This window comes from Delphinapterus leucas, chromosome 9, assembly GCF_059928025.1.
Source record: "Delphinapterus leucas isolate spDelLeu-1000000601 "Yukka" chromosome 9, BTC_Dleu_Yukka2, whole genome shotgun sequence".
In the NCBI taxonomy this organism is placed as follows: Eukaryota; Metazoa; Chordata; class Mammalia; order Artiodactyla; family Monodontidae; genus Delphinapterus; species Delphinapterus leucas.
This window is the reverse complement of record NC_143137.1, coordinates 21,914,483-21,942,122: the sequence shown is the minus strand read 5'-3', so window position 1 is coordinate 21,942,122 and position 27,640 is coordinate 21,914,483. Positions and strand designations below refer to the sequence as shown.

The following is a 27,640-nucleotide window of genomic DNA, read 5'->3' as shown; positions in this document are numbered from 1 at the left end:
CTCCGCAACAAGAGAGGCCGCAATAGTGAGAGGCCCACGTACCGCGATGAAGAGTGGCCCCTGCTTGCCACAACTAGAGAAAGCCCTCGCACAGAAATGAAGACACAACACAGCTAAAAATAAATAAATAAATATTTTTAAAATGACCACGGTTAAAGATTTGATGCAAGTTCATAACAATGCAATTGACAAGGAAATTTAGTTATTTCTGAGATACACATTTTAAAGTAATAACTAGAATTATGACTTATAACATTATACCAGAACATATAAGATTTTTAGAAATTTCATGTAATGTTTGAAACATTTATATTAACATATTTCCATATAAATAACCCAAAGAAAGTTTAGTATTACTTGTTTTTCTATTTGTTTCTTTATTTTTTTATACTGCAGGTTCTTATTAGTTATCAATTTTATACACATCAGTGTATACATGTCAATCCGAATCGCCCAATTCAGCACACCACCATCCCCACCCCACCGCAGTTCTCCCCCCTTGGTTTCCATGTTTGTTCTCTACATCTGTGTCTCAACTTCTACCCTGCAAACCGGATCATCTGTACCATTTTTCTAGGTTCCACATATATTCGTTAATATACAATATTTGTTTTTCTCTTTCTGACTTACTTCACTCTCTAGACAGTCTCTAGATCCATCCATGTCTCAACAAATGACTCAATTTTGTTCCTTTTTCTGGCTGAGTAATAATCCATTGTATATATGTACATCTTCTTTATCCATTCCTCTGTAGATGGGCATTTAGGTTGCTTCCATGCCTGGCTATTATAAATAGTGCTGCCATAAACATTGGGGTGCATGTGTCTTTTTGAATTATGGTTTTCTCTGGGTATATGCCCAGTAGTGGGATTGCTGGATCATATGGTAATTCTAGTTTTAGTTTTCTAAGGACCCTCCATACTGTTCTCCATAGTGGCTGTATCAATTTACATTCCCACCAACAGTGCAAGAGGGCTCCCTTTTCTCCACACCCTCTCCAGAATTTGTTGTTTGTAGATTTTCTGATGATGTGTGTTCTAACTGGTGTGAGGTGATCCCTCATTGTGGTTTTGATTTGCATTTCTCTAATAATTAGTGATGAGCAGCTTTTCATGTGCTTCTTGGCCATGTGTATGTCTCCTTTGGAGAAAGGTCTATTTAGGTCTTCTGCCCATTTTTGGATTGGGTTGTTTGTTTCTTTAATATTGAGCTGCATGAGCTGTTTATATATTTTGCAGATTAATCCTTTGTCCATTGATTCGTTTGTGAATATTTTCTCCCATTCTGAGGGTTGTCTTTTCGTCTTGTTTATGGTTTCCTTTGCTGTGCAATAAGTTTTGAAGTTTCATTAGGTCCCATTTGATTATTTTTGTGCTTATTTCCATTACTCTAGGACGTGGATCAAAAAATATCTTGCTATGATTTATGTCAAAGAGTGTTCTTCCTATGTTTTCCTCTAAAGAGTTTTATAGTGTCCGATCTTACATTTAGGTCTCCAATCCATTTTTTTTTTTTTTTTTTTTTTGCAGTACACGGGCCTCTCACTGTTGTGGCCTCTCCCATTGTGGAGCACAGGCCCCAGATGTGCAGGCTCAGCAGCCATGGCTCACGGGCCCAGCCGCTCTGTGGCATGTGAGATCCTCCCGGACCGGGGCATGAACCCATGTCCCCTGCAGCGGCCGGCAGACTCTCAACCACTGCACCACCAGGGAAGACCTCGAATCCATTTTGTGTTTATTTTTGTGTATGGTGTTAGGGAGTGTTCTAATTTCATTCTTTTACATGTAGCTGTGCAGTTTTCCCAGCACCACTTATTGAAGTGACTGTCGTTTCTCCATTGTATATCTTTGCCTCCTTTGTCATAGGTTAGTTGACCATAGGTGTGTGCGTTTATCTCTGGGCTTTCTATCTTGTTCCATTGATCTATGTTTCTTTTCTTGTGCCAGTACGATATTGTCTTGATTACTGTAGCTTCGTAGTATTGTCTGAAGTCAGGGAGTCTGATTCCTCTAGCTCCGTTGTTTTCCCTCACGACTGCTTTGGCTATTCAGGGTCTTTTGTGTCTCCACAAAATTTTAAGATTACTTTGTTCTAGTTACATAAAAAATGCCACTGGTAATTTGATAGGGATTGCATTGAATCTGTAGATTGGTTTGGGTAGTATAGTCATTTTCACAATATTGATTCTTCCAATCCAAGAACATGGTATATCTCACCATCTGTTGGTATCATCTTTCATTTCTTTCATCAGTGTCTTATAGTTTTCTGCATACAGGTCTTCTGTCTTTCTAGGTAGGTTTATTCCTAAGTATTTTATTCTTTATGTTGCAGTGGTAAGTGGGAGTGTTTCCTTAATTCCTCTTTGAGATTTTTCATCATTAGTGTATAGGAATGCAAGAGATTTCTGTGCATTAATTTTGTATCCTGCAACTTTACCAAATTCATTGATTAGCTCTAGTAGTTTTCTGGTGGCATTTTTAGGATTCTCTATGTATAGTATCATGTCATCTGCAAACAGCGACAGTTTTACTTCTTCTTTTCCAATTTGTATTCCTTTTATTTCTTTTTCTTCTCTGATTGCCGTGGCTAGGACTTCCAAAGCTATGTTGAATAATAGTGGTGAGAGTGGACATCCTTGTCTTGTTCCTGATCTTAGAGGAAATGCTTTCAGTGTTTCACCATTGAGAATGATGTTTGCTGTGGGTTTGTCATATATGGCCTTTATTATATTGAGGTAGGTTCCCTCTATGCCCTTTCTGGAGAGTTTTTATCATAAATGGGTGTTGAATTTTGGCAAAAGCTTTTTCTGCATCTATTGAGATGATCATATGGTTTTTATTCTTCAATTTGTTAATATGGTGTATCACACTGATTGATTTGCGTATATTTAAGAATTCTTGCATTCCTGGAATAAACCCCACTTGATCATGGTGTATGATCCTTTTAATGTGTTGTTGGATTCTGTTTGCTAATATTTTGTTGAGGATTTTTGCATCTATATTCATCAGTGATATTGGTCTATAGTTTTCTTTTTTTGCAGTATCTTTGTCTGGTTTTGGTATCAGGGTGATGGTGGCCTCCCAGAATGAGTTTTGGAGTGTTCCCTCCTCTGCAAGTTTTTGGAAGAGTTTGAGAAGGATGGGTGTTAGCTCTTCTCTAAATGTTTGATAGAATTCACCTGTGAAACCATCTGGTCCAGGACTTTTGTTTGTTGGAAGATTTTTTTTTTTTTTTTTTTTTTTTTTTTTTGCAGTACATGGGCCTCTCATTGTTGTGGCCTTTCCCGTTGCGGAGCACAGGCTCTGGACATGCAGGCTCAGCGGCCATGGCTCACAGCCCAGCTGCTCCGCGGCACGTGGGATCTTCCCGGACCAGGGCACGAACCCGTGTTCCCTACATCGGCAGGCGGACTCTTAACCACTGCGCCACCAGGGAAGCCATGTTGGAAGATTTTTAATCACAGTTTCAATTTCATTACTTGTGATTGGTCTTTTCACATTTTCTGTTTCTTCCTGGTTCAGTCTTGGAAGGTTATACCTTTCTAAGAATTTGTCCATTTCTTCCAGGTTGTCCATTTTATTGGCATAGAGTTGCTTGTAGTAGTCTCTTAGGATGCTTTGTATTTCTGTGGTGTCTGTTGTAACTTCTCCTTTTTCATTTCTAATTTTATTGACTTCAGTCCTCTCCCTCTTTTTCTTGATGAGTCTGGCTAATGGTTTATCTATTTTGTTTATCTTCTCAAACAACCAGCTGTTAGTTTTATTGATCTTTGCTATTGTTTTCTTTGTTTCTACTTCATTTATTTCTGCTCTGATCTTTATGATTTCTTTCCTTCTGCGAACTTTGGGTTTTGTTTATTCTTCTTTCTCTCGTTCCTTTAGGTGTAAGGTTAGATTGCTTTTTTGAGATTTTTCTTGTTTCTTGAGGTAGGCTTGTGTAGCTATAAACTTCCCTCTTAGAACTGCTTTTGTTGCATCCAATAGGTTTTGGATCATCATGTTTTCATTGTCATTTGTCTCTAGGTATTTTTTGATTTCCTCTGATTTCTTCAGTGATCTCTTGGTTATTTAGTAACGTATTGTTTAGCCTCTGTGTGTGTGTGTTTTTTACAATTTTTCCCCTGTAATTCATTTCTAATCTCATAGCGCTGTGGTCAGAAAAGATGCTTGATATGATTTCAATATTCTTAAATTTACTGAGGCTTGATTTGTGACCCAAGATGTGATCTATCCTGGAGAATGTTCTGTGTGCACTTGAGAAGAAAGTGTAATCTTGCTGTCTTTGGATGGAATGTCCTATAAATATCGATTAAATCTATCTGGTCTACTGTGTCACTTAAAGCTTATGTTTCCTTATTTATTTTCATTTTGGATGATCTGTCCATTAGTGTAAGTGAGGTGTGAAAGTCCCCCACTATTATTGTGTTAACTGTTGATTTCTTCTTTTATAGCTGTTAGCAGTTGCCTTATGTATTGAGGTGCTCCTATGCTGGGTACATATATAATTGTTATATCTTCTTCTTGGATTGATCCCTTGATCATTGTGTTGTGTCCTTCCTTGTCTCTTATAACATTCTTATTTTAAAGTCTATTTCATCTGATATGAGTATTGCTACTCTAGCTTTCTTTTGATTTCCATTTGCATGGAATATCTTTTTCCAACCCCTCACTTTCAGTTTGTATGTGTCCCTAGGTCTGAAGTGGGTCTCTTGTAGACAGAGAGACTTGTTTCTGTATCCATTCAGCAAGCCTGTGTCTTTTGGTTGGAGCATTTAATCCATTCACATTTAAGGTAATTATTGATATGTATGTTCCTATGACCATTTTCTTAATTGTTTTGGGTTTGTTTTTGTAGGTCCTTTTCTCCTCTTTTGTTTCCCACTTAGAGAAGTTCCTTTAGCATTTACTGTAGAGCTGGTTTGGTGGTGCTGAATTCTCTCAGCTTTTGCTTATCTGCAAACGTTTTAGTTTCTCCATCGAATCTGAATGAGATTATTGCCAGGTAGAGTAATCTTGGTTGTGGGTTCTTCCCTTTCATCACTTTATCATGCCACTCCCTTCTGGCTTGTAGAGTTTCTGCTGAGAAATCAGCTGTTAACCTTATGGGAGTTCCTTTGTATGTTATTTGTCATTTTTCCCTTGCTGCTTTCAGTAATTTTTCTTTGTCTGTAATTTTTGCCAATTTGATTACTATGTGCCTCAGCGTGTTTCTCCTTGGGTTTATCCTATATGGGACTCTCTGTGCTTTCTGGACTTGGGTGGCTATTTCCTTTCCCATGTTAGGGAAGTTTTCAACTATTATCTCTTCAAATATTTTCTCTGGTCCTTTCTCTCTTCTCCTTCTGGGACCCCTATAATGCGAATGTTGTTGCGTTTAATGTTGTCCCAGAGGTCTCTTAGGCTGTCTTCATTTCTTTTAATTCTTTTTTCTTTATTCTGTTTTGCAGCAGTGAATTCCACCATTCTGTCTTCCAGGTCACTTATCCGTTCTTCTGCCTCAGTTATTCTGCTATCGACTCCTTCTAATGTAGTTTTCATTTCAGTTATTGTATTGTTCATCTCTGTTTGTTTGTTCTTTAATTCTTCTAGGTCTTTGTTAAACATTTCTTGCATCTCCTCAATCTTTGCCTCCATTGTTTTTCTTAGGTCCTGGATCATCTTCACTATCATTACTCTGAGTTCTTTTTCTCGAAGGTTGCCTATCTCCACTTAATTTAGTTGTTTTTCTTGGGTTTTATCTTGTTCCTTCATCTGGTACATAGCCCTCTGCCTTTTCATCTTGTCTATCTTTCTGTGAATGTGGTTTTTTTCCACAGGCTGCAGGACTGTAGTTCTTCTTGCTTCTGCTCTCTGCCCTCTGGTGGATGAGGCTATCTAAGAGGCTTGATGGGAGGGACTGGGCAGAAATTTTAATTAAGGTAAATGGCTTTTTAAAATCTAAATGGGACAACATACACTAAAAGGCAATTGTTTCAAGATGAATGTTTGTAATAAATAAGATACAATGTATCATTTGATAAATGATTAACTGCTAGTTACAGTATAGCACAGCACTTTATCTTCCTAGGTTTCTATAACCTTTATAACAATATCATAGTCTGTCTTTTATTACAGTTGGCCTATTCGTCCTTATAGTACATGTGTTCATGGTTATCTATTCTACTAGATTTTAGAGTATCTGAGAGTAGGACCTAGAATGATAAACACTACTCGAAGACACTTAAATGTAATATCTTACCACTTATAAAACACTTCTGTATTTAAGCAAGCAAACTGCAACCAAACTGGATTGCTCACGGTCACTAAAACATGTCTGTCATTGTCCTGCTTCTTTGCTTTTGCTGATGATGTTTGCCTCTCTGCCTAATCCAATATTGGTATAGAATCCTTTACCCATAATGCTAAAATTTTGAGAACTCAGCAAAGTATTGCCATCAGAATTCACTTAACAGCAAAAAATGACCCAAACTAATGTAAAACTAAGTCTTAATTTATTTCATGTAGTGAGGATAGTCATATGTATAAAGCAGAAATATTAACATGTCTAATGTGTCTAACTGCTCTAGGCCCAAAGGGGTTAGTATTAATATAAGAGATGGCACCATATTACCTCTCTAAAATTCTCAAAATACTGATTTCTGAGATACATCTGGTCCCAAGATTATAGATGATGGAATGTGGACCGATATCAACTCTTCAAAATACAATTCATATTGTTCTATAAAGCCTCCTTCCATGGCTGCTCTAAATTTCTCTCCTCCAGTTGTTAATACAATTAATTTAGTCGACCACATATTACACTAGACCATTATTCTACAACATTAAACTTTCATTTAAAATTTTTAGGGACTTCCCTGGTGGCACAATGGTTGGGACTTCGCACTCCCAATGCAGGGGGTCTAGGTTCGATCCCTGGTCAGGGAACTAGATCCCACATGCATGCCACAACTAAGAGTTCACATGCCACAACTAGGAAGCCAGCGAGCCGCAACTAAGGAGCTGGTAAGCCACAACTAAGAAGCCTGCCTGGCGCAACTGAGACCCAGCACAGCCACATAAATATTTAAAAACATAAATAAATAAAATAAAACTTTTATAGTTATTTAATTCATTCTGTGTTTCTGCACTCTATCCTCTAGATTTATGCTGTCCAATATGGTAGTCAATAACCATATGTGACTACTAAGCCTTTGAAATGTGGTTATTCCAAACAGAGGTATGCTGTAAATACAAAATATACACCAGATATCAAAGACTTAGTATGAAAAACAGAAGGTAAAATATATCTCTAATAATTTTATACTGATCACGTTGATAAATTTTATAAATGTTAGGGTAAATAAAACATATGTTTAAAATTAATCTCATCATAAAGAATTTAATGTGGTTACAATAAAATTTAAAATTGCATATGTGACTCACATAGTATTTCTATTGGATAGTGTCGCTATAGACCAACACTGTCCAAGAGAACTTCCTGCAATGATAGAAATATTCTATATCTGCAGTGTCTAATATGATAGTCACTAACTACATGTGGCTATTGAGCACATGAATAATAGTATAAATGGCCATATCTAAAGCTGCAAATACAAGTGAGGTGCTACAGAAGTGAAGCCCATAAATCATATCTACTAACCTTGGACAGAAAGCCAAATGCTTCGTATTTAATGTTTCTCAATTGAACACTGATACAAGTCAATAGTTAGCAAAGGAACACCTACCTTGTTCAAGGTCCTCACAGCTGCATATCTCAAAGCTGGCTTAGGAGAACTACAGAAAAGCTGAAGAACTAGGAAAGAAAAAAGGTCACTGTGAACATAGCTCATTTCAACGTATAGCATGTTTCTGAAAATACAGTACATGAAGAATCACATTCAAAATACGCATAAGGAAATTAGATGACAGCATCAAAAATTCACATGGGGCTTCCCTGGTGGTGCAGTGGTTGAGAGTCCACCTGCCGATGCAGGGGACGCGGGTTCATGCCCCGGTCTGGGAGGATCCCACATGCCGCGGAGCGGCTGGGCCCATGAGCCATGGCCGCTGAGCATGCATGTCTGGAGCCTGTGCTCCGCAACGCGAGAGGCCACAACAGTGAGAGGCCCGCGTACCGCAAAAAAAAAAGAAAAGAAAAGAAAAAAAAATTCACATGAAAAATACATCATCAAAAATAGAAAAAGTACTTTTTGTTGAGCTATAAAAACTTTAAATATAGGAAACAAAGTTTATTTTTTTTCCTAAAAAAGTTAATATACCCATTAATATCTGAATTTAAAGAGCAGGAATATTTATGGTTGTAAGAATAAATGGGTTTTTTAAACATGGAAAACTGAAGGCATTAAAGTTACTTGTTTTCTAAGTAAAAACTTAAATTTTTTAATATGGGGAAATGATAACTTCAGAAAAAGAAATACAGTCACCCCTCCATATCTGCAGGGGACTGGACCCCGGACCTTCCAGGACCCCTAGCAGATACCAAAATCTGGGGATGCTAAAGACCCTTATATAAAATGGTGTAGCACAATCAGCCCTTGGTATCTGCAGGTTCCACATCCAAGGATTCAACGAACTGTGAATCGATTGGGTTGAATTGGTGGGATGTGGAACCCAAGGATATGGAGGTACAATTGTAACTAAAAAACAGCTAAAATAAACCATTTATGTATCAAAATGTAAAAACTATATATACAGAGCTAAGGTTCAAAAATACCTATTCTGTAGACCTATGGAACTTAAAACAAAAACACAAGAAAATAAACAAAAGCCAGTTATCAAATATACAACTAACCTGAAACAGCAGGTGCCAACTCCCTTGCAGTACAGTTAGGAAGATGGATGATAGCTGAAGCAGCTTCATAAATAACCATTTCATGTTTATTTCGCAAGCAGCTCTCAATGAAATCGAAGACTGGACTTTCATGGCTGACAATAAATATACACAGGCCATAATTAGATATCATAAAGAACAGAGGCAAGGGTGCATAGTGGCTAAAAGCACAGACAGGGGGACTTCCCTGGTGGCACAGTGGTTAAGACTCCATGCTCCCAATGCAGGGGGCCTGGGTTCAATCCCTGGTCAGGGAATTAGATCCCACATACATGCCATAACTGAGAGTTCATATGCTACCACTAAGGAGCCTGTGTGCTGCAACTAAGGAGCCAGTGAGCCGCAACTAACAAGCCCACAAGCTGCAACTAACAAGCCCGCGAGCCGCAATTAAGACCTGGTGCGACCAAATAAATAAATATTTTTTCTTTTAAAAAAAGCAAAGACAGAATGAGGAGAACTTTTGGAATTATGAATGAAGGACCTCTGAAAATACACTCCTCCATAAAAGCAATGAGAATACTGGTGTAAATTTTCAAAATCAACTTTTTCAGCACTCTAGAAGTTAGCTAAAGCATTGCAACAATCCTAGGAACATTTATTCAAGAGGAACAGCTGAATCTTCATAAGAACAGTAAGCTTTCTGGTATTTTAACTTGCTCTATTTCGTACCCTCTTCCCAGCTTCATGGTAGCCTTGGAAACCAGGGCCTCAGAACCACACTAGCTATGAAAGCCAGCAGCCTAGTAGCCACTGAAGGAGGCAGATGAATTTGGAGCACCATCAAAAGCCCTGTTCCCAGAGCACTGTCACTACTTGACCTGAATGATGCTCCTTAAAAAAGCCCCATTCATGAAGCTAATTTTTTGGCCACACTACACAGCCTGTGGGATCTCAGTTCCCCAACCAGGGGTCAAGCCCATGCACTCTGCAGTGGAAGCGTGGAGTCCAAACCACTGGACCACCAGGGAATTCCCCAAAGCTAATTTTTATTTCATCTAACTCTGAGGACATTCAGTGAGGAAAGCCCTATCCCCAGGAGGTTTGTCTCCCAAAAAACAGCGGCAATTGCTTAACACTGCAGTTGCCACAGGTACTGATTCTAGTTGGCGCAAACAAGAGTCTGGCCAAAAAAACTTAAAAAGAAAATCTAAGAAATGAGATGCCCATAAGGGGCTTTAATTTCTGACATATTCCTGGGGATCTAGAAGGCTGTGCAAATACCCAGGAAAGAGCTTACAGAGCTCTAGCCTCTCACCCATGCTTGACTTTGAGTTTCTGCACAATTAGGAAGGGAAGACTAAGGCACAGTTATGCATACCCCAACAAACAAAATGCCCACTGAAAAAAAGATGGGAGACATGTTCGTCAAAAGCATTTAAGAAAATCTGTCAAATCATTACCCGAAGACTCAGCTAACCAAGCAGACTTCAGTAGCCACACATGACAAAGAATAAGGACTGCAGAATTAGTCCAGGAAAGTCACTAAACAAACAACAACAACAAACAGCAACAAAAACAAACTCTGAGAATGGAAAAGGGGGAAATAAGATTGTCAGTTACCACAGTATATTAAATATCCAGTTTTTGACAAAAAGCTATGACACACAAAGAAATAGTGAGGTATGGCCCATATATAGTGAAAAAAAGCAGTCAATAGAAATTATTCTTGAGGGAGCCCAGATGTTGGATTTACTAGGCAAAGCCTTTAAGTCAACTAATATAAATATGTTCAAAGAAGCAAAAGAAACCATATCTAAAGAATTAAAGGGAATTAAAAAGTTAAAGGCATGACAATCATGCCTCACCGAAGAGAGAGTATCAATAAAGAGGAAAAAATTAGTTGTTTTTTTTTTTAAAGGAACCAAATAGAAACTCTGGATTTGGAAAGTGCATAACTAGAATAAAAATTTCAAATCTGCTCAGATAAAAAAACAAGTACCTACAATATGCTGCCTACAAGAGACTCACTTTAGGGCAAAAGTCACACATAGATTGAAAGTGAGGGGATGGAAAAAGATACTTCATGCAAATGGAAACAATAAGAAAGCAGGAGTAGCGATATTCATATCAGACAAAACAGACTTTAAAACAAAGTCCAAAAAGAAAGATAAAGAAGGACACTATATAACGATAAAGGGATTAATACAAGAAGAGAACATTACACTTGTTAATGTATATATGCACCCAATGTAGGAACACCTAAATATACAAAATAAATACTAACAGACATAAAGGGAGAAATTGACAGGAATACAATAATAGTAGGAGACTTTAATACCCCAGTGACATCAATGGACAGATCTTTCAGACAGAAAATCAATAAGGCAAGAGAGATCCTAAATGACACAACAGAACAGATGTACTTAATTGGTATCTACAGGACACTTCATCTAAAGAAAACAAAAACAAAAAACAAACAAAATACACATTCTTTTCAAGTGCTCATGGAACATTCTGTAGGATAGACCACACACGAGGACACAAAACAAGCCTCAATGAATTTAAGAAGAAATTATTTCAAGCATCTTTTCTGACCACAACAGTATCAAACTAGAAATCAACCACAGAAAGAAAAATGGGAAAAAAAATCACACGGAGACTAAACAACATCTTACTAAAAAACCAATGAGTCAACAATGAAATCAAAGAGGAAATCAGAAAATACCTCGAGACAAACGACAATGAAAACACAACCTTACAAAATCTATGCGATGCAGCAGAAGTAGTTCAAAGAGGGAAATTCAGAGCGATACAGGCCTTTCTTGAGCAACAAGTAAAATCTCAAGCAAATAACCTAACCTACCACCTAAAAGAATTAGAAAAAAGAAAAATAAACAAAAGCCAAAGTCATTAGAAGGAAGGAAATAATAAAGATCAGAGAGGAAATAAATAAAGTAGAGATCAAAACAATAGAAAAGCTCGATAAAACCAAGAGCTGGTTTTTTTGAAAGGATAAACAAAATCGACAAACCTCTAGCCAGGCTAACAAGAAGAAAAGAGAGAAGACCCAAATAAACAAAATAAGAAATGAGAAATAACAACCAATACTGCAGAAATACAAAAAGTCATAAGAAAATACTATGAACAGTTATAAACCAACAAATTGAACAACCGAGAAGAAACAGATAAGGTTTTAGAAACATAGCCAGAATTGAATCAAGAAGAAACATAATTTGAACAGACCAATCACTAGAAGTGAACTAGAATCTGTAATAAAAAACAAACAAAAAAACTAAAAAAACTCCCCACAAACAAAATCCAGGACCAGATGGCTTAACTGGGGAATTCAACCAAACATACAAAGAGGAACGTATACCTATCCTTCTCAAATTATTCCAAAAGATTTAAGAGGAGGAAACACTCCCAAAGTCAGTTTATGCAGCCACCATCACCCTGATACCAAAAACAAAGACACTACAAAAAAAAGAAAATTACTGGCCAATATCTTTGACAACTAGAGATGCAAAAATCCTCAACAAAATTTAAGCAAGCCAACTCCAACAACACATATAAAGGATCATACACCATGATCAAGTTGGATTCTTACCAGGGTCACAAAGATGGTTCAACATATGCAAATCAATCAATGTGATATACCACATCAACAAAAGAAACGACAAAAACTACATGATCATCTCAATAGATGTAGAAAAAGCATGTGATAAAATTCAACATCCATTCACGATGAAAATGCTCACTGAAGTGGGTATAGGGGGAATACATCTCAACATAATAAAAACCATTTATGACAAACCCAGAGCCAACACAATACTCAACAGTGAAAAGCCGAAAGCCTTCCCACTAAATTCTGGAACAAGACAAGGGTGCCCACTCTTACCACTGCTATTCAACATATTTTTGCAAGTCCTAGCCTCAGCAACCAGACAAGAAAAAGAAATAAAAGGTATCCAAATTGGAAGGGAAGAGGTAAAATTGTCATTATATGCAGATGACACAATACTCTATACAGAAAACCCTAAAGACTCCACACAAAAACTATTAGAACTAATAAATGAATTCAGCAAGGTAGCAGGGTACAAGATTAATATACAGAAATCTGCTGCATTTCTTTACAGTAACAATGAAATATCAGAAAGTAAAAAAAAAAAAAAAAAAGTTTAAAATCGCACTAAACACACACAAACACACACAAAAACACAGGAATAAACCTAACCAAGGAGGTGAAAGACCTATATGCTGATAATTCTAAAACACTGATAAAGGAAACTGAAGATGATTCACAGAAATGAAAAGATATCCCATGCTCTTGGATCGGAGGAATTAATATTATTAAAATGGCCATACTACTGAAAGCAATCTACAGATTTAATGCTATATCTATCAAATTACCCATGACATTTTTCACAGAACTAGAACAAATAATCCTAAAATTTATATGGAATCACAGAAGGCCCTGAATTGGCAAAGCAATTCGGAGGAAAAAGAACAAAGCTGGAGGTATAACTCTCCCAGACTTCAGACAATACTACAAAGCTACACTAATCAAAACACTGTGGTATTGGCACAAAAGCAGACATACAGATCAATGGAACAGAATAGAGAGCCCAGAAACAAACCCATACAATTAATCTTCAGCAAAGGAGGCAAGAATATACGATGGAGAAAACACAGTGCCTTCAGCAAATGGTGTTGGGAAAGCTGGACAGCTATTTGTAAATCAATGAAATTAGAACACTCCTTCACATCATATACAAAAACAAACTCAAAATGCTTTAAAGACACATATAGGATGTGACACCGTAAAATTCCTAGAAGAGAAGACAGGCAAAACATTCTCTGACATAAATAGTAGCAATATTTTCTTAGACCAGTCTCCCAAGGCAATAGAAAAAAAAACAAAAATAAACAAATGGGACCTAATCAAACTTAAAAGCTTCTGCATAGCAAAGGAAACCATCAACGAAATGAAAATACAACCTACAGAATGTGAGAAAATATTTGCAAACAATGTGACTGACAAGGGGTTAATTTCCAAAATATAAAAACAGCTCATAAAACTCAATATCAAACAAACAAACAACCCAATCAAAAAATGAGCAGATGACATAGACATTTTTCCAAAGAAGATATACAGATGGCCAACATGCATATGAAAAGATGGTCAATATCACTAATTAAATGCAAATCAAAACCACAAGGAGGTGTCACTTTACACCAGTCAGAATGGCTATCATCAAAAAGTCTATAAATAGGGCTTCCCTGGTGGCGCAGTGGTTCAGAGTCCGCCTGCCAATGCAGGGGACACGGGTTCATGCCCAGGTCCGGGAAGACCCCACATGCCGCAGAGCAGCTGGGCCCGTGAGCCATGGCGGCTGAGCCTGCGCGTCCGGAGCCTGTGCTCCGCAATGGGAGAGGCCACAACAGTGAGAGGCCTGTGTACCGCAAAAAAAAAAAAAAGTCTATAAATAATAAATGCTGGAGAGGGTGTGGAGAAAAAGGAACCCTCCTGCACTGTTGGTGGGAATGTAAACTGGTGCAACCAGTAAGTAGGGAAAACAGTATGGAGTTTCCTTAAAAAACTAAAAATAGAGCTACCAAATGATCCAGCAATCCTATTCTTGGGCATATAACCAGAAAAGACAAAAACTCTAATTCGAAAAGATACATGCACCCCAATGTTCATAGCAGCATTATTTACAACAGCCAAGACATGGAAGCAACCTAAGTATCCGTCAACAGATGAATGGATAAAGAAGAGGTAATATGCATATATATATAATACATACACATACACACACACACACACACACACACACACACACACACACAATTACTCAGCCATAAAAAAGAATGAATCACTTTGCTGTACACCTGAAACACAGTATTGTAAATCAACTGTACTTCAATTTTTAAAAAACTGAGAGAGTTCAGAAACAACTTTTAAAAAATTCAAATCTGCAATTCAACAGCTGATTTGCACTGACAGTAGAAAAAGCCAGAAAACTTGAGGATAGGTTAAACTGAGATAATCTAGCTGAGGTAAATAAAGAATGAAGGGAAAAAAAAAAACAGAGCCTTGGAGACCTATGGAATATGACTAAGTGTACCAACATTTTCATGATAGGAGTCCCAGAAGGAAAGGAGAGAGACAAAGGGACAAAAGGAATATCCTGATAAATAATGACCAAAAACTACCAAAATTTGTTAAAAATATTAATCTACACACTTGAGAAGCTCAACAAATCCCAAGTTGGAAAAATAAAAAAAGATCCACATATAAACACACCATAATCAAAGTGCTGAAAGCCTAAGACAAAGAGAAAATCTTGACAGAAGCAAGATAAAAGCTACTCATCACATTGTACAGGGGAGCAACAATACAATTAGTGTCTTTTCACCTGAAACAATGAAATAGAGAATGCCATATTCAAAGTGTTGAAATAAAAAGATAAAAATTCTCTATCCAGCAGAACTATGTTCCAAAAATGAAGGCTAATAAAAGGACGTTCCCAGATAAGCAGTGACTGAGACAATGTATTGCTAACATACCTGATTTATAAAAAATACTAAACGAAGTCTGTTAAACGGAAAGACTGACTCCAGTGACATGAATAATCAATGAGAAATAAAGAGCACCAGAAATGGTAAATATGAGTTAATATAAATTATTCTACAAATAATTTTTTTCATTTCCCTTAACTAATTAAAGGACATAAAATTGTATAAAAATAATTATAACACTGCATTATTGGATAATGCTCATATATGTAATATACATGACAATAATAGCAAACAGGAGCAGGGAGAGAACAGAACTATACTGGAGCAAAGATTCTATATTTTACTAAAATTAAATTAGTCTTAATCTGAAGTAAATCATGGTAAATTAAAATGCATATTCTAATCCCCAGAGAAACAACTTTTTTTTTTCTTTTTTTGCGGTACGCGGGCCTCTCACTGCTGTGGTCTCTCCTGTTGCAGAGCACAGGCTCTGGACGTGCAGGCCCAGCAGCCATGGCCCACGGGCCTAGCCACTCCGTGGCATGTGGGATCCTCCCGGACCGGGGCACGAACCCGCGTCCCCTGCATCGGCAGGCAGACCCCCAACCACTGCGCCACCAGGGAAGCCCGAGAAACAACTTTTTAAACAGTAAAAATATTGACAGAGAAATTAAAATGATTCAATGAAAATTTTATTTAACACAAAAGAAGGCAGTCAAAGAGGAAGAGAGGAACAAAAAAGACACTTCTATAGAAAAAACAGCAAAATGGTGAAGGTAAATACAACCATGTCAATAATTATATTAAATGTGAAAGGTCTAAACACCCCAACCAAAAGATAGAGATTGCCAGACAAGATAAAAAAGCAAGATCAAACTATGTGCCGTCTACAAGAGATACTCATTAGATTCAAAGATACAAATGAGATGAAAGTAAAATGATGGGAAAAGATATGCCATGCAAACTAATCATAAGAGATCAGGAGTGGCTATATTAATATCAGACAGAGAATTTAAGACAAAATATTACAAGAAACAAAAAGAGACATAATGAGAAGCTGCTCAATACATCAGGATGATATAACAATGATAAACATATACACACTTAACAACAGAGCCTCAAAATATATGAAGCAAAACTTAACACTAGGGCTTCCCTGGTGGCGCAGTGGTTGGGAGTCTGCTGCCAGTGCAGGGGGCGCAGGTTTGTGCCCCAGTCCGGGAGGATCCCATGTGCCGCGGGGCGGCTGGGCCCATGAGCCATGGCCGCTGGGCTGCGCATCTAGAGCCTGTGCTCCGCGACAGGAGGGGCCACAGCAGTGAGAGGCCCGCGTACCGCAAAAAACAAAAACAAAAACAAAACAAAAGAAAAAACTAACACTAAAGGAGAAATAGATCTTTTAACAATAAGAGCTGGAGATGTCTATACCTACCCAATAGCTGATAGAACAACTAGACAAAATCATCAAGGATATAGAGGACCTGAACAATTTAATTCCTCAACTCAACCTAGAACATTCAACCCAGTGACGATAAAATACATTCTTTTCAAGTGCACATGCACAGTTCTCAAAGATAGATTAAATGCCAGTCATAAAGTAAGTCTCAATACATTTAAAAGGATAGAAATCACCAAAGCATATTCCCCAACCACGACTGAAGTAAATTATAAATTAGCAACAGAAAATAAAGGAAATCCCCAATATTTGGAAATTAAACAACTTATTTCTAAGTAACCCATGTATCCAGAATAAATCAAATGGAAAACAAGAAAAAATCTGAAACAGAATGACAACAACAACACAGTAAATCAAAATTTATGAGATGTAGCCAAAACAATGCTTGGAGGGAAATTTACAGCTCTAACCACCTATACCAGAAAAGAAGAAAGGTCTCAAATCAGTAACCTAAGTATCCACAATAAAGAAATTAGAAAAAGAAGAGTAAACCAAGTCCACAGCAAGAAGAAAGTAAATAAAGATCGGAGAAAAGATCGATGGACTAGAATGCAGAAAAATAACAATGAAAAAAAAATGAGCGAAACACAAAGCTAGTTCTTTGAAAAAATTCAACAAAATTGACAAACCTTTAGCTAGACTAAACAAGGGGAAAAAAAAAGCGAAGAATACAAATTACCAAAATCAGGAATGAAGTAAAGGACAACACTACTGACCCTAAAGGAATTTAAATGATTATAAGAGAATATTATAAACAACTATATGCCAACAAATTAGATAACTTACATGAAATGGCAAAATCCCTAGAAATACCAAACTACCAAACCTGACTTACAAAGAAATATAGAATCTAAACAGACCTATGAGTTAGTTACTTAAAACCCTCCCTCAAGAGCTTCCCTGGTGGCGCAGTGGTTGAGAGTCTGCCTGCCGATGCAGGGAACACGGGTTTGTGCCCCGGTCCGGGAAGATCCCACATGCCACGGAGCAGCTGGGCCCATGAGCCATGGCCACTGAGCCTGCACATCCAGAGCCTGTGCTCCACAACTGGAGAGGCCACAGCAGTGAGAGGCCCGCGTACCGCAAAAAAACCCAAAAACTTCCCTCAAAAAAAGCAAAGGTCACAACAGCTTCATTGGTTAATTCTATCAAATATTTAAAGAAATAATACCAATCCTTCACAAACTCTTTTATAACATAAATGAGGGTACACTACCTCCCAGCTAATGATGTGATGCCATTATTACCTGGATAACAAAGCCTGACAAATTCTCAGAAAACAACAGACCAATATCCCTCCTGACATAGACGTATGAACTCCTTAACAAAATATCAGCAACCTGAATCCACCAATACATAAAAAGAATTATATATCATGATCAAGTAGCATTTTTCCCAAGAATGCAAACAAAATTGATTTAACATCAGAAAATCATGAGGACCTTCAAAATGGCAGAGGAGTAAGACGCGGAGATCACCTTCCTCCCCACAAATACATCAAAAATACATCTACATTTGTAACAACTCCTACTGAACACTGGCAGAAGACCTCAGACTTCCCAAAAGGGAACAGAAGCCCTCAGGCGACCTAAACGCAGAGGGAGGGCCATATCCAAAGCTGAACCCCAGGAGCTGTGTGAACAAAGAAGGGGAAATTTCTCCTAGAAGCCTCAGGAGCAATAAACTTGATGTACCCTGCATCTGTGGAAAACCTGAATAGACAACGAATTATCCCAAAATTGAGGTGGTGGACTTTGGGAGCAACTGTAGAATGGGGTTTGCTTTCGGCATCTAATTTGTTTCTGATTTTATGTTTATCTTAGTTTAGTATTTAGAGCTTATAATCATTGGTAGATTTGTTTACTGATTTGGTTGCTCTCTTCCTTTTATATATATATATTTTATATATATATATATTATATATTTTTTCCTCTCTTTGTGAGTGTGTATGTGTGTATGCTTCTTTGTGTGATTTTGTCTGTATACCTTTGCTTTAACCATTTGTCCTAGGGTTCTGTCTGTCCACTTTTATTTTTTAGCATAGTTTTTACTGCTTGTTATCATTGGTGAAAGATTTGTTTATTGGTTTGGTTGCTCTCCTTAATTACTTTTTTATTTTTAATAATTTTTTATTTTAACTTTATTTTATTTTTTCTTTCTTTCTTTTTCTTTCTCCCTTTTCTTCTGAGCTGTGTGGCTGACAGGGTCTTGGTGCTCTGGCCGGGTGTCAGGCCTGAGCCTCTTACGTGGGAGAGCCAAGTTCAGGACATTGGACCACCAGAGACCTCCCGGCCCCACGTAATATCAAACAGCAAAAGCTCTCCCAGAGATCTCCATCTCAACGCTAAGACCCAGCTCCACTCAACGACCAGCAAGCTACATGTCTGGACACCCCATACCAAACAACTAGCAAGGCAGAAACACAACCCCACCCATTAGCAGAGAGGCTGCCTAAAATCATAATAAGTTCACAGACACCCCAAAACACACCACCAGACGTGATACTGCCCACCAGAAAGACAAGATCCAGCCTCATCCACCAGAACACAGGCACCAGTCCCCTCCACCAGGAAGCCTACACAACCCACTGTACCAACCTTACACACTGGGGGCAGACACCGAAAACAACGGGAACAACGAATCTGCAGCCTGGGAAAAAGGAGATTCCAAGCGCAGTAAGTTAAGCAAAATGAGAAGACAGAGAAACACACAGCATATGAAGGAGTAAGGTAAAAACCCACCAGACCAAACAAATGAAGAGGAAATAGGCAGTCTACCTGAAAAATAATTCAGAGTAATGATAGTAAAATGATCCAAAATCTTGGAAATAGAATGGAGAAAATACAAGAAAAGTTTAACAAGGACCTGGAAGAACTAAAGAGCAAACAAACAATGATGAACAACACAATAAATGAAATTTAAGATTCTCTAGAAGGAATCAATAGCAGAATAACTGAGGCAGAAGAATGGATAAGTGACCTGGAATATAAAATAGTGGTAATTACTACCACAGAGCAGAAATAAAGAAACAAGAATGAAAAGAATTGGGGACAGTCTCAGAGACCTCTGGGACAACATTAAATGCACCAACATTCAAATTATAGAGGTCCCAGAAGAAGAAGAGAAAAAGAAACAGAGTGGGAAGATATTTGAAGAGATTATAGTTGAAAACTTCCCTAATATGGGAAAGGAAATAGTCAATCAAGTCCAAGCACAAAGAGTCCCATACAGAATAAATCCAAGGAGAAACACGCCAAGACACATATTAATCAAACTATCAAAAATTAAATACAAAGAAAAAATATTAAAAGAGAAAATCAACAAATAACATACAAGGGAATCCCCATAAGGTTAACAGCTGATTTCTCAGCAGAAACTCTGCAAGCCAGAAGGGTGTGGTAGGACATACTTAAAGTGATGAAAAGGAAAAACCTACAACCAAGATTACTCTATCCAGCAAGGATCTGATTCAGATTCGATGGAGAAATTAAAACCTTTACAGCCAAGCAAAAGCTAAGATAATTCAGCACCACCAAACCAGGTTTACGACAAATGCTAAAGGAACTTCTCTAGGCAGGAAACACAAAACAAGGAAAAGACCTACAATAACAAACCCCAAACAATTAAGAAAATGGTAATAGCAACATACATATCGATAATTACCTTAAAGTTAAATGGATTAAATGCTCCAACCAAAAGACATAGACTGGCTGAATGGATCCAAAAACAAGACCTGTATATTTGCTGTCTACAAGAAACCCACTTCAGACCTAAGGACACATACAGAATGGAAGTGCGGGAATGGAAAAAGAAATTCCATGCAAATGGAAATCAAAAGAAAGCTGGAGTAGCAATTCTTGTATCAGACAAAATAGACTTTAAAATAAAGAGTATTACAAGAGACAAGGAAGGACAATAGATAATGATCAAGGGATCAATCCAAGAAGGAGATATAACAGTTGTAAATATTTATGCACCCAACATAAGAGCACCACAATACATAAGGCAAATGCTAACGGCCATAAAAGGGGAAATCAATCAGTAACACAATAATAATAGGGGACTTTAACACCCCACATTCACCAAGGGATAGATCATCCAAAATGAAAATAAATAAGGAAACACAAGCTTTAAATGATACATTAGGGCTTCCCTGGTGGTGCAGTAGTTGGGAGTCCGCCTGCCGATGCAGGGGACGCAGGTTCGTGCCCCGGTCTGGGGGCATCCCGCGTGCCGCGGAGTGGCTGGGCCCGTGAGCCGTGGCCGCTGTGCCTGCACACCAGGAGCCTGTGCTCCGCAGCGGGAGAGGCCACAACAGTGAGAGGCCCACGTACCACAAACAAACAAAAAACAACTATTAAAAAAATGATACATTAAACAAGATAGACTTAATTGATATTTATAGGACATTCCATCCCAAAACAACAGAATACACGTTCTTCTCAAGTGCTCATGGAACATTCTCCAGGATAGATCATATCTTGGGTCACAAATCAAGCCTTGGTAAATTTAGGAAAACTGAAACCGCATCAAGTATCTTTTCCAACCACAATGCTATGAGACTAGATATCAATTACAGGAAAAAAAATGTGTAAAAAAATACAAACACATGAAGGCTAAACAATACACTACTAAAGAACCAAGAGATAACTGAATAAATCAAAGAGGAAATACCTAGAAACAAATGACAATGAAAACACGATGACCCAAAACCTATGGGATGCAGAAAAAGCAGTTCTAAGAGGGAAGTTTATAGCAATACAATCCTACCTCAAGAAACAAGAAACACCTCAAATAAAGAACCTAACCTTACACCTAAAGCAACTAGAGAAAGGAGAACAAAAAAACCCAAAGTTAGCAGAAGGAAAGAAGTCATAAAGATCAGATCAGAAATAAATGAAAAAGAAATGAAGGAAACGATAGCAAAGATCAATAAAGCTAAAAGCTGGTTCTTTGAGAAGTTAAACAAAATTGATAAACCATTAGCCAGACTCACAAAGAAAAAAAGGGAGAAGACTCAAATCAACAGAATTAGAAATGAAAAAGAAGTAACAACTGACACTGCAGAAATACAAAGGATCACGAGAGATTACTACAAGCAACTATATGCCAATAAAATGGACAACCTAGAAGAAATGGACAAATTCTTAGAAAATCACAACCTTCTGAGACTGAACCAGGAAGAAACAGCAAATATAAACAGACCAGTCACAAGCACTGAAATTGAAACTGTGATTAAAAATCTCTTCCAACAAACAAAAGCCCAGGACCAGATGGCTTCACAGGTGAATTCTATCAAACATTTAGAGAAGAGCTAACATCTATCCTTCTCAAACTCTTCCAAAATATAGCAGAAGGAGGAATACTCCCCAACTCATTCTACGAGGCCACCTTCACTCTGATACCAAAACCAGACAAAGATGTCACAAAAAAGAAAACTACAGGCCAGTATCACTGATGAACATAGATGCAAAAATCCTCAACAAAATACCAGCAAACAGAATCCAACAGCACATTAAAAGGCTCATGCACCATGATCAAGTGGGGTTTATGCCAGGAATGCAAGGATTCTTCAGTATACGCGAATCAATCAATGTGATACACCATATTAACAAATTAAAGGAGAAAAACCACATGATCATCTCAACAGATGCAGAAAAAGCTTTTGACAAAATTCAACACCGGTTTATGATAAAAACCCTCCAGAAAGTGGGCATAGAGGGAACTTACCTCAAAATAATAAAGGCCATATGGTGAAAAACTGAAACCACTTCTACTAAGATCAGGAACAAGACAAGGTTGCCCACTGTCACCACTATTATTCAACATAGTTTTGGAAGTTTTAGCCACAGCACTCAGAGAAGAAAAAGAAATAAAAGGAATCCAAATTGGAAAAGAAGTAAAACTGTCACTGTTTGAAGATGACATGATACCATACATAGAGAATCCTAAGGATGCCACCAGAAAACTACTAGAGCTAATCAATGAATTTGGTAAAGTAGTAGGATACAAAATTAATGCACAGAAATCTCTTGCATTCCTATACACTAATGATGAAAAATCTGAAAGAGAAATTAAGGAAACACTCCCATTTACCATTGCAACAAAAAGAATAAAATACCTAGGAATAAATCTACCTGGAGACAAAAGACCTGTATGCAGAAAACTATAAGACACTGGTGAAAGAAATTACAGATGATACAAACATATGGAGAGATATACCATATTCTTGGATTGGAAGAGTCAACATTGTGAAAATGACTACACTACCCAAAGCAATCTACAGATTCAATGCAATCCCTAGCAAACTACCAATGGCATTTTTCACAGAACTAGAACAAAAATTTCACAATCTGTATAGAAACACAAAAGACCCTGAATACCCGAAGCAACCGTGAGAAAGAAAAACGGAGCTGGAGGAATCAGGCTCCTGGACTTCAGACTATACTACAAAGCTACAGTAATCAAGACAGTATGGTACTGGCACAAACACAGAAATATAGATCAATGGAACAGGAGAGAAAGCCCAGAGATAAATCACGCACATATGGTCACCTTATCTTTGATAAAGGAGGCAAGAATATACAATGGAAAAAAGGCAATCTCTTCAATAAGTGGTGCTAGGAAAACTGGACAGCTAAATATAAAAGAATGAAATTAGAACACTCCCTAACACCATACACACACAAAAAAACCTCAAAATGGATTAAAGACCTAAATATAAGGCCAGACACTATAAATCTCTTAGAGGAAAACACAGGCAGAACACTCTATGACATAAATCACAGCAAGATCCTGTTTGACCCACCTCCTAGAGAAAGATAAATAAAAACAAAAATAAACAAATGGGACCTAATGAAACTTAAAAGCTTTTGCACAGCAAAGGAAAACATAAACAAGACAACCCTCAGAATGGGAGAAAATATTTGCAAACGAAGCAACTGACAAAGCATTAATCTCCAAAATATACAAGCAGCTCATGCAGCTCAATATCAAAAAACAACCCAATCCAAAAATGGGCAGAAGACCTAAATAGACATTTCTCCAAAGAAGATATACAGATTGACAACAAACACATGAAAGGATGCGCAACATCACTACTCATTAGAGAAATGCAAATCAAAACCACAATGAGCTATCACCTCACACCAATCAGAATGACCATCATCAGAAAATCTACAAACAATAAATGCTGGAGAGGGTGTGGAGAAAAGGGAACCCTCTTGCACTGTTGAGGGGAATGTAAATTGATACAGCCACTATGGAGAACAGTATGGAGCTTCCTTAAAAAACTAAAAATAGAACTACCATATGACCCAGCAATCCCACTACTGGGCAAATACCCTGAGAAAACCATAATTCAAGAAGAGTCATGTACCACAATGTTCACTGCAGCTCTATTTACAACAGCCAGGACATGGAAGCAACTTAAGTGTCCATCGACAGATGAATGGATAAAGAGGATGTGGCACATATATACAATAGAATATTACTCAGCCATAAAAAGAAACGAAATTGAGTTATTTGTAGTGAGGTGGATGGACCTAGTGTCTGTCATACAGAGTGAAGTAAGTCAGAAAGAGAAAAACAAATACCGTATGCTAACACATATATGTGGATTCTAAAAATAAAATGGTTCTGAAGAACCTAGGGGCAGGACAGGAATAAAGATGCAGATGTAGAGAATGAACTTGAGGACACGGGGAGTGGGAAGGGTAAGCTGGGAAGAAGTGAGAGAGTGGCATAGCTAGTGGGAAGCAGCCACATAGCACAGGGAGATCAGCTCCATGCTTTGTGTCCACCTAGAGGGGTGGGATAGGGAGGGTGGGAGGGAGACACAAGAGGGAGGAGATATGGGGATACATGTATATGTATAGCTGATTCACTTTGTTATACAGCAGAAACTAACATACCATTGTAAAGCAATTATACTCCAACAAAGATGTTAAGAAAAACAAAAACAAAACAAACAAAAAAACAAACAACCTGATTTAAAAATGGGCAGAAGTACAGAATAGTCATTATTCCAAAGAAGACATACAGATAGCCAACAGGCACATGTAAAGATGCTCAACATCACTAGTTATTAGAGAAATGCAAATCAAAACCACAATGAGATATCACCTCATACTTGCCAGAACAGACATCATTAAACAGTCCACAAATAACAAATGCTGTGGAGAATGGTGTGGAGAAAAGGGAACCCTCCTACACTGTTGGTGGGAATATAAATTGGTGCAGTCACTATGGAAAACAATATGGAGACTCCTCAGAAAACTAAAAACAGAACTACCATATGATCCAGCAATTCCACTCCTGGGGATATATTCAAAGAAAAGGAAAATGTTAATTCAAAAAGATATATGCACCCCAGTGTTCACAGCAGCATTATTTACAACAGCCAAAATACAGAAGCAACCTAAGTGTCCATCAACAGATGAATGGATAAAGAATATGTCGTATATATACACAGGGGAATACCACTCAGCCATAAAAATAAATGAAATTTTACTGTTTGCAACAACATGGATGAACTTGGAGGATATTATGCTAAGTGAAATAAGTCAGACAGAGAAAGACAAATACTGTATGATATCATTTATATGTGGAATCTAAAAAATAAAACAAACTAGTGAATATAACAAAAAAGAAAAAGACTCACAGATATAGAGAACAAACTAGTGGTTACCAGTAGGGAGAGGGAAGGGGGAGCGGCAATATAGGGGTAGGAGAGTAAGAGACACAAACTATTATTCATAAAATAAATAAGCTACAAGAATATATTGTACAGCACAGGTAATACACACAAGATTTGATAATGACTAGAAATGGAGTATAACCTTTAAAATTTGTGAATCACTATGTTGTACACCTGAAACTTATATAATATTGTAAATCAACTCTACCTCAATTTTAAAAAAGGAAAAAGAAAATCACTTTGTGTTACATACCAAATTAATAATAAAAAGGACAGAAACCACATGATCATCTTAACAGGTATAGAAAAAGCAGTCAACAAAATCTAACACCAATTTATGATAAATACTCTCAAAAAGGCTAGAGAATGAAGGGAATCCCCTCAACCTGATAAAGGGCATCTTCATAAAATCCATGGTTAACGTCATGCTTAATGCTTTCCCCTTAAGATCAGGGACAAGGCAAGGATATCTGCTTTCACCACTTCTATTCAACATTGTACTGAAGGTTCAAGATGGTACAATTAGGAAAAAAAGAAATTAAAGACATCTAGTTTGGAAAGGAAGAAGTAAAACTGTATTTGTTCTCAGATGACATGATCCTGTACATGAAAATCCCAAGGAATACAACACACACACACACACACACAAATGGAACAAATAAATGACCATATCAAGGTTACAGGATACAAGATCAACACGTGAAAATCAAAAATCAACAATCAACTGCTGATTTCTATATATTGGCAACAATTAATCCAAAACAAAATTAACAGAACAATTCCATTCACAGCAGCATCAGAAAGAGTAAAATACTTAGAAATAAATTTAATAAAAGCAATGCAAGACTTTTACACTGAAAACTACAAAACCCTGCTGAGAAATCTAAATAAATGGAGAAACAATTTCAGTTCATGGACTGGAAGACTAAATATTGTCAAGATGGAAATTCAAATTGATTTATCCAAAATAGATCTATTCTATTCAATGCGATCCCTATCAAAATGCCAGCAGGCTTTTTGTTGTAGAAATTCAAAGCTGATCCTAAAATTATATGGAAATATAAAGGACCCAGAATAGTCAAAACAATTTTCAAAAAACTAAATATAGCAAACATTGACAGATCTGAAGGGAAAAGAGAGCAATTCAATAATAGTAGAAGACTTCAATACCCCACTTTCAATAATGGATAAAACATCCAGACAGAAAATCAATAAGGAAGCAGTGGGCTGGAACTACATTGACCTAACAGACATATACAGAACTTTTTGCCCAACAGCAGCAAAATACACATTCTTCTCAAGTGCACAGGGAATGTTCTCCAGAATAGATCACATTAGGTAACAAGTCTTAACAAATTCAAGAAGATTAAAATCATACCAAGTATCTTTTTCAACCACAATGCGATGAAATTAGAATTAACAAAAGGAAACTGGAAAATTCACAAACATACGAAAATTAAACAACACACTCTTGAACAACCAATGGGTCAAAGAAGAAATCAAAAGAGAAATTAGAAAATACCTTCATACAAACAAAAACACAGCATACCAAAACTTATGGGATGCAGTAAAAGCAGTACTAAGAGGGAAGTTCATAGCAAAAACTGTAATTTTTTTTAAAGGCCAACTATAATACTGGACATACAAAATCAAAAATAATTACCAGAGAAATTCTGAAAATTAATAAATGAGTTTAACAAGTGCGGAGTATGGTCATTTTGTCCAAAACTGATCTTCCGGCCACTCAGAAAAGAAGCTGTATTCCTATGAACTTCCATAACAACTGGACTCAGCTAAATGTGTAATCGATTCTGGTCACCCACAAAGCTTGTACTCAAGCTCCTTCCTATCATGCCAAAGGAGGGGCTGGTGCTTCCCCAACAGTAAAGGTGGACATGGAGATTTCTACTACTAGCATACCATGTCATACATCTGGCAAGGTTTGGATCCCAGCCCTTGATTATGCCAGGCAAGGGCTGCTTCCCTCAAAATTTATGTTAAGCCATCAAAATACGTTCTAGGTTATCCAATTTGTTGGCATATAATTATACACAGTAGTTTAAAAATCTCAAAACCCAAGGGTCATAATCCCTTTCTCGGGGTGAGAAAAATGGTCCTGATAGACCTCTGTACACTGTCCTAGGATGAAAAGGCAATGTGGAGCCCAGTGCAACTAGTACTGCACCAGTCTA

General features: G+C 37.4%; 1 protein-coding gene across 3 annotated transcripts in view; it reads right to left on the bottom strand.

Moving 5' to 3' along the window:
- Positions 1-27,640, bottom strand: part of COPG2 (coat protein complex I subunit gamma 2) — a 129,597-nt gene that overhangs the window by 57,641 nt on the left and 44,316 nt on the right. For all 3 annotated transcript variants that reach the window (XM_089917386.1, XM_089917387.1, XM_089917388.1), the window contains 2 exons: positions 8,791-8,924; positions 7,724-7,791 (listed from right to left, as the gene is read on the bottom strand). In XM_089917386.1, the coding sequence (XP_089773512.1) occupies positions 7,724-7,791; positions 8,791-8,924 (202 nt within the window). The remainder of the gene's footprint in view (positions 1-7,723; positions 7,792-8,790; positions 8,925-27,640) is intronic.